A 13,206-nucleotide genomic window follows, 5' to 3' on the forward strand; every position below is an offset into this window, starting at 1 on the left:
ATGTTTTTTATTCAGTCTACGTCCGGAGTCCTTGTTTACAGATTAACCTTGAGATAATTAATGATTAAATAGATGATATAACAGGTGGGTTAATAGTATAAATAGATACCTATGCAATAGAGCAGTATATTCAGTCTCCATCATGAAAGTGTTCCTAGTCTTCATCAGTTTAGTCTTGGCTGCCTCAGCTGAAGATGCTCCTATCATGCAAGATTACCATGAGGAGTTCGGCATCGCAGCGGCTGCTCGCATCAAGGCTGCTGAGGATGCCATGGACTTCGACGGAGCCAGGGTAGCAGGAGGATCAGCCGCAGGACTCGGATCCAATCCTCATGTGGTATGTTCTCATTCAAAAGTGAACCCTGCTTCTATAGACATTTAAAAAAAAATTAAAATCCCTCTTACGAGAAATATTTTTACCTAATACTAAATACTACAGTGTTATTTACCCAAAATTTTGCAAAATAACTTTACTTATTTGATTTGATTTGATTTAGAAGTGTGTTTTGAAGGGACGAGGATTTTGACAAGATGGGAGGTTAGAATTTTGGATAACGTGAAAAGATTAAATAATAAAAAGAATCAAAATTTATTAATAAGGATAACAGTTTAACTAATTAAAGTATAAACTTTAATGTCGTTTCTTGTATTTCAGGTGTCTGTTATTGTGATGTTAAGTATAAGTGTATAGAAAACTATAAAAAGTAACAAAATAAATCTTGTATTTCAGAGCAACACATTATCGTTTTAATAAGCTGATCCAAATTACTTTATATATATTTCTGCGACTTTTTTTTCTTATTTATTATACTTGCAGTTTAATTCATTAAAAAGCGTAGACCACCATCCACTGGAAACTGCAGAAGTTTATGTGATACCTATAAAAGTAAAGTTAACTAAAAAGATTCACCAAAATTTTTTGTACAGTTTTTGTTTTACCTCAGCTTCACAATTTAAACTCTGTATTTCCAAGCGCAATCTAATTTTAATTTGGTATACACACTCATAGGCTTGGTTAATGCATTTTACAGCAGTCCATTTAAATATTTTTGTTTTGTAATTAAAAATTATTTCCTTTTTAGTGAGAACTATAACTAGAATCTTTTTAATAAGAATCCCTGTACCTACTTCGTCCGCATACATATTCCGCATAAAGGATTTTTAAAAACTCCGTGGGAACTTTTCGATTTTACTAGAATAAAAATATTCTATGCCAAATCAGCTAATCGTTCTATTATTACAAAAGTGAATGTTTTGTGTGTGTGTGTGTGGTATGTGTCTGTGTGTGTATGTATGTATATGTGTGTGTGAGTGTGTGTACGTTTGTTACTCTTTCACGCAAAAACTACTTAAAGGATTTGGCTGAAATTTGGAATGTATGTAGATTGTAGGTTATACCTTGGATTACCACAACCTATATTTTATTATTCCGTAAAAATCTATGGTTCCTGCGGGATTTTCTAAACATATAGATATATCCACGGGGCCGTCACCTGATTTATAATATTAACTAGCTTATGCTCGCGACTTCGTCCACGTGGACTTTTCAAATTTCAAACCCCTATTTCACCCCCTTAGGGGTTGAATTTTAAAAAATCCTTTCTTAGCGGACGCCTACGTCATAATAGCTATCTGCATGCCAAATTTCAGTCAGCTCCGTCTAGTAGTTTGAGCTGTGCGTTGATAGATCAGTCAGTCAGTCAGTCACCTTTTCCTTTTATATATTACTAGCTTATGCTCGCGACTTCGTCCGCGTGGACTACAAAATTTCAAAACCCTATTTCACCCCCTTAGGAGTTGAATTTTCAAATATCCTTTCTTAGCGGATGCCTACGTCATAATAGCTATCTGCATACCAAATTTCAGCCCGATCCGTCCAGTAGTTTGAGCTGTGCGTTGATAGATCAGTCAGTCAGTCAGTCAGTCAGTCACCTTTTCCTTTTATATATTTAGATTTAGATATGTATCATCAAAAGTTGTGGAACAAAATTTTTTTTTAGGAAAAAACTATGTTTTTTTTTCTCTGTCTGTTCAGGGTGGTCTGGTGATCGCTATGACTTCGAACCAGCAGTCAGTCTGCGGCTCGTCCCTCATCTCCAACACCAAACTGGTGACCGCGGCCCACTGCTGGCGGCATGGCAGCTCCCAGGCTCGCCAGTTCACTGTCGTCCTGGGCTCCATACGCCTCTTCTCCGGCGGGAACCGCCAGAACACCAATAGGGTAGCTGTGCACGCCAGCTATAATGCACGCACACTTGCAAACGATATCGCCATGATTACTATCAACCATGTAGGATATACCAGTAAGTACTAAGTAACCAGTGAGTAACCAGTGAGTAACCAGTGAGTACCTAAGTAAAAACCTGGCTAAAAGAATGCGAGTCAGACTCGCGCACCGAGGGTTCCGTACTCGGGTATTTCTTCGACATTTTGCACGATAAATAAAAAACTATTATCCATAAAAATATATAAAAATCTGATTTAGAATGTACAGGTAAAGCCATGTTAATTATTTGATCAAAACACTTTTAAATTATTTTTTTGTGATGTGACCACATATTCACGGTTTTCAGATTTTTCCCCTAATGTCTGCTATAAGAACTACCTACCTGCCGAATTTCATGATTCTAGGTCAACGGGAAGTACCCTGTAGGTTTCTTGACAGACAAACAGACAAAAAAGTGATCTTATAAGGGTTCCGTTTATCCTTTTGAGGTACGGAACCCTAAAAACACGAAAAAAATAAAATAAAAATATCCTATATTTTGTAAAAGTAAAAAAAATAATATAACATCTAACTGACGCTATATAGAGATCAACGTTGCGTAAGTAGATAACTTGGAGCAACTCCGCGTCGTAGGTGGGGCATTGACCCCAGTTTTGCACGCTATACATTGCGGGTTAGAAAAACACTAAATCACTAAGACTATAAAATGAGGCAAATGGTTATTGGTATTAGATTGTGTTTAGATAGTAGATATAACGCTAAGTTTTTTCTTGCGTTCTCTCTCTGGTTACACTCTGAATAGCACATAATGCTTTTTTTCAAAACAATCAATTTAATACATACATGTTCTTTTCATAATGCTATTTCAGACACCATCAACCGTATCTCGATTCCGACTGGAACCAACCAGTACGTCGGAAGCTATGCTACAGTCGCTGGCTTCGGAAGAACTGGAGACGGTGCACGTGAGTACATAATAATGTATTTTGTTTTATTTGACGACTTCTGCAAAGTAGCGCCTGCCTCCAACCAACACTCTCATTATAGAACACGGCATTACAAACAACCAAGCCCTTTTTTTTCTCGTGAGGAAAATCCATCATGGATACCACTGGCCACGGGGGTGCACCACATTGGATATGACGGACTCCTACCGACTAAAAACCTCACGAAGTTCCACCCCACCACTAACGACGGAGCACAAGGGACAAACAACGCCTCGTTGCTCCGCCAGCGGATGTCCGCCGCAGCAGACCCACCACGGGGGCTTTACGTGCTCCCAAACACCGTTAGAGGCATGCCAGAACCACAGCACGCCAACCAATCCGAGGACCACACTGTGAGCGACGGACCGCCCCGTGTCCATCATGCACGGATCCTCACGAGGGCTAGGGCTCCCGGGGAGGGCCTTTCTCTCTCCACGTTCCCTATCCTCGACATCTCCCTCGCCCGTTACCAAACTAGACAGGCGAGAGGCCGGTGGGGCAGCCAGTGTTTGGATGGGTGATGAAACACTCATCACCAACCACCAACCACCACAGCTACACCCTTCGCTCCTGAGGCTATGTCCCATGGGTGCGTCTACTACACCCTCTGCTCACTCAAAGGGACGTGTGGACAACACCCCTTCCCTGCCAGGTCAATTAGCCATGGCTAACAATATCCCAGAGAAATTGTTAACCATGTTACCAGGGTACACCGGCCCAAGCGCTGTTCTTCCCCCGGAAGGGACTCGCAACACTCGGGCACACGGGGAGGTTACCTGGCTGGTACCCTAAACAACCAAGCCCTGAGTCAACTTACCTTGCAAGTCATCACCAACGCGGTGTGCACGCATACCTTCAGCGGCATCGTCACGGCATCTAACATCTGCGTGGGCTCATCTGCCCTTGCGTGGAAGTTTCTACACGATACCAGCAGTGGACGTCTATCTCTTGATAATGATGCTGTGGCTAGTTACTCCCTAACGGCAAAGCCGTGCCGCCAAACAATTTAGCGTTCCGATACAATTCCGTATAGAAAGTAGAATATTCGCCATATTAAATGACTACTATTCCCTTTCCTCTCCAATTAAGCGTCAGGCTTGTGCTAGGAGTAGGTACGACAATAGTGCAACGGGCGGGATTTGAACCGTCGACCTTTCGGTTTTCAGTCCACTCCTATACCGGTTGAGCTATTGAGGCTCTAAAATTTTAATAGTGTGCCATACTCTTTCAGGTTAGCCCGCTACCATCTTCGACTGATTTGTATCTGAATAAAAAAAAAATGATGATGTAGCTTGTTCTTCTCAACTTTATCATTATAGAACACGGCATCACCAATAACCAAGTGTTGAGTCAATTGAGCCTGCAAGTCATCACCAACGCGGTGTGCGCGCAGACCTTCGGCGGCACCGTCACGGCAGCTAACATCTGCGTGGGCTCCTCTGGTGGTCGCAGCCCTTGCCCCGGCGACTCTGGCGGCCCTCTCGCCATCGGCTCCGGAAACAACCGTGAACTGGTGAGCATTTCACTATTACTTTGAAAAAACTGGTCAGATGCATGTCAACCCACGTGCATCATAGGGTTCCATAGTGGCCCGTCACAATATACTAGCTGTTTTATACAACTGTACGTTGTGTCTTGATACTTCTATATATAGTGCAGATTGCCGAAAATTCCGTTAGTGCGATTTAGATTTGCGTGTTCTACTTCCACTTGCGAGGGTGGTACCCGTGCTGCCATCTAGTGAGAGTGACGTGAGTAGTCAAGGCTTGGGTTCGTATCCAATTATTGATGTATCATTGCGGATCTATTTTCTTCGTACGGTGAAGAGCGCCATCTGCTTGCAATTGTGGCGACCGTTACACAATTAACAACTTCATCTAAGTATTTTCAATGCAATTAATACGACTGAGTGGGTTGCGAAGCTGAAGTGACAGTAGGCAGGGCACAGTTCGAAAAACCAGCACGTGTTGGGGTCAAAAGGTGCTGGAATGGCGACTTCGTACTGGAAAGTGCAGTGTTGAAACACCCATCACTAGGCAGACAGACGATATCAACGAGTTGCTGAATTCATGCGGCGCAAGACCGTAACAAATGGAAGTCCCTACAACTTACAAGAGACCTATGTCCAACAGTGGACGTTTATCTGTTGACAATGATGATGATGAGTATTTACAAAATGATGTTTTGTCCACAGATTGGGATCGTATCGTTCGGTCACTCCAGCGGCTGCACCCGGGGATTCCCCGCAGCTTTCAGCAGAGTCACATCTTTCGCCGCCTGGATCCGTCAACGATTATAAGCTATCCTAGTCTATAACTGAGAAGGTTCCTGAGGTAGTGGAGCGGTGCTGGAGGGGTGTGATGACGTGACGCGAGAGCTCAGTGATTCGTCAACTTGTGACAACTGTCACCCTCCCGCACCGGCTCACTACCGCAGGAGCCTTCTCAGTAATGCGTTACACTATGGTCAAAACTAAGTACAGGACGCGGCAGAAAGTAATGTACATCGGCCTTTAGAATGACATTTCGGCTTTGAGCGTTGTTTCTCTCACTAAACCTATTATATTACATTTTGTCGGTCTCGAGAGAGACAACGCTCTACAAATCTGCTAGCTTCTTCTGAAAGCCGATGTATATTACTTTCGGTCGCGTACTGTAAGTTGTAAGCTAGTTGTAAATAAATAAATAAACTAAAAATAAAATATATATTTTTTTCTTTAAACATGAGATAGGTAGGTATGATATTATATGAACAGGCGCTTCTTATCGCTACCTAGCGATCTCTTCCAGGCAACCAAAATGGTGCAAAGGTCACAGCTATATATTTTAGACTAAGTATACACTCGCTGGACAAAATTCCATTTCCAACCAAATATTTCAACTGTCACAAAGAAATATATTACAAGTATAAATGTCTACTTATGCCTTATATCGGGAAATGGGAATATCGATGCCGATTTTTGGAAACGTGCCAGTTTTTCATCCCCGCTGAACTATTATCCTGCAGAAGCGAAGCGTGCTCCTCATACGGGCAATAAGGCATTGCCTTTTCAGTACATTGAAAGCAAATTTTCTTTTCAAAACTTTTTGTACAGAGTGCTTCAAAAATGAGCACGGGGCACCTTTTATTCCAGAAAATGAAAGTTTTCACGGATTTAGAAAAACCTAAGTTCATGCTGTTATAACCTAAGTCGTTGCGAGCATCGTGTTTTTTTTTAAATAAAATTAAGATGTCCTTGTGTTGCTTAGAAGGTTTTCTTTTAAATGATATATCTTTAAATGTATTTTAGTTTCTTTAAAGTCGACACCATTTCCTTTATCTCTGAGATCTATATCAAAATTCAAAAAGCTTGTTTAAATTATCAAACGTACTGTTATAAATTTATAATTAATATCTATTTAAGTAATCTGTAAAAAATTGTAATCCTATTTGGCCTTATTTTCAGTCTGTTATTATGTAAAATTATATTGTATATATCGCTGTTGATTGCAAAAAACGAATAAAATAAAAATAAAATAAAAATAACTAGCTTTTGCCCGCGATTTCGTTTAAGTTTATCTTTTTGTAATGTAAAGTAGTGTGTAGCCAACCGGACTAGCGTGGCAGACTATGGCCTAAACCCTTTTCATCTGTACTCACTACTCAGTAGTAGGCCGGTGACAGGTCGATCATGATCATGATGATGAATATTAGAGTAGATAGTAGCCTCACTAACCTCTCCCAAAATAACACCACGAAACAAATATTTTGGGATAAATCTTCTTAAATATAATAAAAGGAAAAGGTGACTGACTGACTGACTGACTGATCTATCAACGCACAGCTCAAACTATTGAACGGATCGGGCTGAAATTTGGCATGCTGATAGCTATTATCACGTAGGCATCCGCTAAAAAAGGATTTCTGAAAATTCAACCCCTTAGCGGGTGAAATAGGGGTTTGAAATGTGTGTAGTCCACGCGACCGAAATCGTCTAAGCTAGTCAATGCATATTATTTTGGCTTCGATTTAACTCTATTCAAATCTATACTGATATAATAAATGCGAAAGTGTGTCTGTCTGTCTGCTAGCTTTTCTCGGCCCAACAGTTCAACCGATTTTGACGAAACTTAGTACAGAGTTAACTTACATCCCGGGGAAGGACATAGGCTACTTTTTATCCCGGAAAATTAAAGAGTTCCCACGGGATTTTTAAAAATCCTAAATCCACGCGGACGAAGTCACGGGCATCATCTAGTACAATTTATTCTTCAATCAAAATCAATATCGCCTTACTCTGATTTGTATAAAGGTATTAGGTCTCTCAGCGAATGCATTCAACTCTGAAGGGGCTTCACTTGACAGGATTCTAAATTGAGTTTTAAGTGCGCTATTGTTATGCAGATATTTGCTCTCCAATCTCCGAACCCTGGTTCGAGGAGCTTTGAGGATAGATTTGAGGCAAGATTATGTACCTATTATTACATTACAGAATGCCCAGACTAACTATTGTAAAGAAGCGAGACTCACTGCCCACGCCAATTGTTTTTTTTTAATTTTATTCATTTATTTGTAATCAACAGCGTTACAGAATACAGATAATATAATTTTACAATTCAGACTTAAAATAAGGCCAAATAGGGTTACAGTTTAGTTTAACAGATTACTTAGAATTAATAGTTATTAATTTTAACAGTAGGTACGTTTTTTTATCGTCGCCTGCAACCTAACTTAGTCCACCAAGCTGCCCAACGGCAGCTTCACACATCTTTGAGACGGTTTGACTAGGTTTTATATTTTATTTGTATCGTTTTTTTCATTTTCTAGAAATATTATTTTATTTCATCCTTGATCACAATATGATGGTAATTAAAAGACAATATACCATTATGATAATATTATGTAATAAAATAAATTGAAATGATAAAAATATATATAAAAAAAAACAAAAATTTGATATTGTAAAACCATCATGATTAATATAAATATATAAAAGGAAAAGGTGACTGACTGACTGACTGATCTATCAACGCACAGCTCAAACTACTAGACGGATCGGGCTGAAATTTGGCATGCAGATAGCTATTATGACGTAGGCATCCGCTAAGAAAAGATTTTTGAAAATTCAACCCCTAAGGGGGTGTAATAGGACTTTGAAATTTGTGTAGTCCACGCGGACGAAGTCGCGAGCATAAGCTAGTCTATTATATTATCAGTAGATAAGTACAATCGTTTTAATAACAATTACCTACTTAATAATAATAGTTCAATATCAATTTAGAGATTAGATTTATGTATACATCGATGGATTTATGAGATAAGTGAATGTAACCTAGCCCTTGAAATGATTATTTTATCGTTTTGGAAAAACCATCGATTGATCATATTTTATTGTTTTGTCTGTAGTACGGAACCCTCAGTGCGCTAGCCTGACTCGCATTTGACCGGTTTTTCTTGTATACTGTTATGAAAAGTTGACTTTTGGCTCGAAAGAACGAAGAAAAGCCGTAAAAAGTAGGTAACATTTTGATCTTGAAGTTTTCAGTCGACCTATTTCGCAAGTCTTATTTACGTATCAGAATTGTCGGAGCATGAACTACACTGTAATGTATTGAATACCGAACGATTGTCGTTACGTATTCAAATACAAATCGCAACGGAAACGCTCGATACAGCTTCACGGAGGAGAAAAATTTGCGTGAAACGCCCCAGAAACGTCATTTTATTCAAGTTTTTTTATCGCCTACTGATGAAGCATTTAACTGACTAGTGGCTTTCATAATGTCGACCTATCGCCGGCGCACTACTGAACAGTGCTACTGACAGACAGACAGACAACAAAGTGATCCTATAAGGATTCCGGTTTTCCTTTTAAGGTACGGAACCCTAAAAATCTGTAACTACATATATTTATTGATGAATGAAACTAACTACTTCAAATTTTTTCAGCTATTACAAACTACTTGAATTATAATAATTTTAAGTCAGTACAAATTTCAACTTGATACCTAAAGCTGTTTCTGAGAAAAAGTTTTACAGTTCAAGTTTTTTTATCGCCTACTGATGAAGCATTTAACTGACTAGTGGCTTTCATAATGTCGACCTATCGCCGGCGCACTACTGAACAGTGCTACTGACAGACAGACAGACAACAAAGTGATCCTATAAGGATTCCGGTTTTCCTTTTAAGGTACGGAACCCTAAAAATCTGTAACTACATATATTTATTGATGAATGAAACTTACTACTTCAAATTTTTTCAGCTATTACAAACTACTTGAATTATAATAATTTTAAGTCAGTACAAATTTCAACTTGATACCTAAAGCTGTTTCTGAGAAAAAGTTTTACTTTAAAACCTTGGACGATCTAACCTACCAAGTTTAAAACCTACACTCAGGCTCAGTTTACTTTAAAACCTACACTCGGGCTCAGTTTACTTTAAAACCTTCACTCAGGCTCAGTTTACATCGAAAAGTCTTTAGAAGAAAATATAAATTACTAGCTGATCCGCCCCGGCTTCGCTCGGGTGGAGTTTAGAAAATTGAGGGGGAGGTTGAATTAAATTTTTCTCTCCGTAAGAACCGTCCTCGTACTTCAAGGAATATTATAAAAAAGAATTAGCGACATCGGTTCAGCTGTTCTCGAGATTTGCGATGAGCATTTAGTGATTCTTTTTTATATTATAGACTAGCTGATGCCTGCGACTTCGTCCGCGTGGATTTACGTTTTTTAAAATCCCGCGGGAACTCTTTGATTTTTCGGGATTGTTGTCGTTGCTTGGTACCTACAATATGAATTCACTATGAACACTTCCTGAATCTTGATAACCCAGGCGGGCAGTAACCCTGCAGCATCAGGATTAAGGAGTTGAAACCAGAATTTTTTATGTGACCACGACGTAAACTTTTTTGTTGATTTAAAAAAAAAATTTGCAAATCGGTAAATCGATGTAGAAAAAAGAACCACCTCCTTTTTGACAGTCGGTTAAAAACCGATGACCTTGAAATATTTACGGAACAATCTTTAAAATATCCCCTTTCTAACAAAAAAAGAATGAATGAAATCGGACTACGCGTTAATGAATTACAACTCAGTATACATTTTAACTTTCGTCCCCTCTCCTACGGGAACCATGTTGAATTTCGGGATAAAAAGTATCCTATATTCTTCCTCATAGTATGACCTCAAATCGTACCAAGTTTCATTGGAATCCATTCAGTAGTTTCAGCGTGATGCGCGGCCGTGATACAGACAGACAGACAGACAGACAGACAGACAAAAATGAAAAAAATTACAGTTTTGGGTTCAGTATCGATTATAGAGTGCCCTCGAAAAAAAATTTTCAAAATATCTTCAATATTCAAATGTATATATATATATATATATATATATATATATATATATATATATATATATGTCGGAGAACAGGAGGATGGCTGATAATTATTATTCATCTTTAGCCGACATCAGAAGGTAGTAATTAATAAGTAGGTACTTTAATCCATGTTCTTTACAAATAGTTCTCAGTAACGTATCACACATGGAAACCATCAACGTAACACAACCAGATCACCCTAACCTAACCCTACCTATGGTCGCCTCCAACCACCCCTCACAGCGACCCCTCACCTCACTCTAACTAGCTAACCTAAGCTAAACACTACATCGTGTGATTAGGGCGCAATTGCTATTGCAACCTCTCAATCAAGTCACGACCTACTCCGTTATCTAATCATCTCAAGGTAATCAATCACAACTTCATGAACGCTCTTAAAAGGATCATTGCATCGACTCTCTTACGATCTAAACCAGATCTTATAATTGACTTCTCATTACTAATTCAGAATATCGCAATAGCTCTACCTTCTCCACTCTGTGCACATCTGCATACAGAACACCATAGCATCGTGCGCCACACGCGCCACGACTACTATCCACCCAAATAAGCGATCACAACAGAAACCAGGTAGAATGTAAGCTATTCGATCTCATGGGCAACTCATTGTCTAATCCATTTCAACATTACACGAGAGTCATCAATGATTCTTTACCAACCGGGTTATACGATTCTAAAGCGGGTACCTACTATCAAAGTTAACTTCAAGTTACTATCACACTAAACTATCACTTCAAACTAATCATTATCTCAACTGCCGGTATATCTCCAATTACACTCTAAATCACTAGCGTCTGCAGAAATAACCTTAACGGATGTCCTTATAATAATCTATCCACTGAGCCAAACGTTAACTCACGAACTACTCTAATATTCACCAATAATTAGTATTCCATATTCGTCAAACAACTACGCGAACATTATTAATAGTGCTTTGCAGGCAAAGTCACCGGATGGCACTAGATGTTACGATTTAACACAACGTACATTAGCATCGAACAATTACTGTTCTAACTATATCACAATCACCGAATTAAATATCACGATTAAGAAACTACCTACCTATCTCAAATAATAAAGATTAGCTAAGCTATAATCTGATACTTAATTAATTTAACGCGAGAGAGAATTTTGAACAATGACAAATGCGTGCGTGTCAAAGTCCAACTCTGACAACTAAAATAAAGATGGCTACCTTCCGTAGAGTAAAGCTCATACGTTTCTTTTCACGGTGTCTACAGACAGTAAGAACTCTTTCAATATCGACCCTCCAATATATATATATATATATATATATATATACATATATATAAAATATTTTTGTTTTAAAATGTGTTGATAAATCATCAATCAATCATCAATATTCAATATATATATATATATATATATATATATATATATATATTGATGATTGATTGATGATTTATCAACACATTTTAAAACAAAAATATTTTCCATTACCTACCGTAAATAACGATGCATTAATGTATTTTGCGGTTGTCCTACTAAATTAATATAAAATTCAATATACGTGCGTATTGGATTTCATTTTCCTTTTATATTATCTTAATTGAAACCAAATATCGAATTGGGGTAAATTATATGGTTGCACGAAATGTATCAAAATTTAAATTCGCGTGTAAATTATATAAATTTTACTAACATTATCATTCACTAGCTATATTAAAATTAAAATATATGACCCGCCCAGGCTTCGCACGAAAAGCTTATTTTCTATTTTTGCAGGGATCTCTATTTTTTTCCGAAAATGAAATATAGCCTATGTTACCCAGGAATAACAAAAAACTTCTATCTAAAAATTTAAAATTCGGATGTTTGTTAGATACAGATATAAACTGTGAGTAATTTAAATAATGACACCACAAACCCATGAAATAAAATAATATAAAGTAAAAAATTATTTGCATACGATTTTTGACGCTCGACCAAAAATAAATCCTTCAAAGTTGAATGATATTGAAAGTCATTTTGCGCATTTTAAATCTGGTCTGGTCGCATTTCACGTAGGTAGGTATGTATAAGTATATACTCACGACGCTCTCACTAGATGGCAGCACTAGTACCTTCATCGGAAGTGAAAGTGTAACACCCAAATCTGAATCGCACTAACGGAGTGTTTAAGAATCTGCACTATTTATATAGAACTTTCAAAAGAAAAGGTAGCAGACAGACCGACAGACAGATAGACAGACAGACAGACCCACTTTCGCATTTATAATTATTATAAGTATTAGATGATGCCTGCGACTTCATCCGCTTCATTCATTCCAATCTAGAACTTTTCAGCTTTCATCACCGGCCATCGCCCTACAATATCCGAAAGCTGAAAGAAATCCCATCATTAGCAGATCTGTTAACACTGACCCTAACAGAAAATATTCATAAAATTGAGCTGGAGCTTTGACGTGAAGGATCCATTAGTGAAATTATCATTTTAATAAATTGTACACGAAAACATCATTTCTGCGTATCCCAATGCTGAATGCGAGTTCTGGAATATGAAAATGAACTAGTCAAAGAACTGGTGGTGTCCCAACAGTGTCCGCTTTTTAAAGCCGAAAGTAAAAATACCTCTCCCTATTTTTTCTTCTAAG

The 13,206-nt window shown here is 38.2% G+C and overlaps 1 protein-coding gene across 1 annotated transcript; it reads left to right on the forward strand.

Moving 5' to 3' along the window:
* Window positions 1–142: 142 nt before the first annotated feature.
* Window positions 143–5,820, forward strand: LOC117984399 (collagenase-like). The gene is made up of 5 exons (XM_034971027.2): window positions 143–337; window positions 2,036–2,303; window positions 3,097–3,192; window positions 4,533–4,726; window positions 5,408–5,820. Exons 1-5 carry the CDS (start codon window positions 143–145, stop codon window positions 5,510–5,512), a joined length of 858 nt encoding a protein of 285 aa, XP_034826918.1. The 3' UTR covers window positions 5,513–5,820.
* Window positions 5,821–13,206: the final 7,386 nt, after the last annotated feature.

Source organism: Maniola hyperantus, chromosome 8 (assembly GCF_902806685.2).
Source record: "Maniola hyperantus chromosome 8, iAphHyp1.2, whole genome shotgun sequence".
Classification (NCBI taxonomy): Eukaryota; Metazoa; Arthropoda; class Insecta; order Lepidoptera; family Nymphalidae; genus Maniola; species Maniola hyperantus.

What these genes read in the sequence shown, in the direction of transcription:
- LOC117984399 (XM_034971027.2), top strand. Translation starts at nt 143, where the DNA reads ATGAAAGTGTTCCTAGTCTTCATCAGTTTAGTCTTGGCTGCCTCAGCT. An exon ending in AAGAACTGGAGACGGTGCAC is followed by an intron (nt 3,193 to 4,532) that starts GTGAGTACATAA and finishes TTATCATTATAG; the next exon opens with AACACGGCATCACCAATAAC. An exon ending in CCGGAAACAACCGTGAACTG is followed by an intron (nt 4,727 to 5,407) that starts GTGAGCATTTCA and finishes TTTTGTCCACAG; the next exon opens with ATTGGGATCGTATCGTTCGG.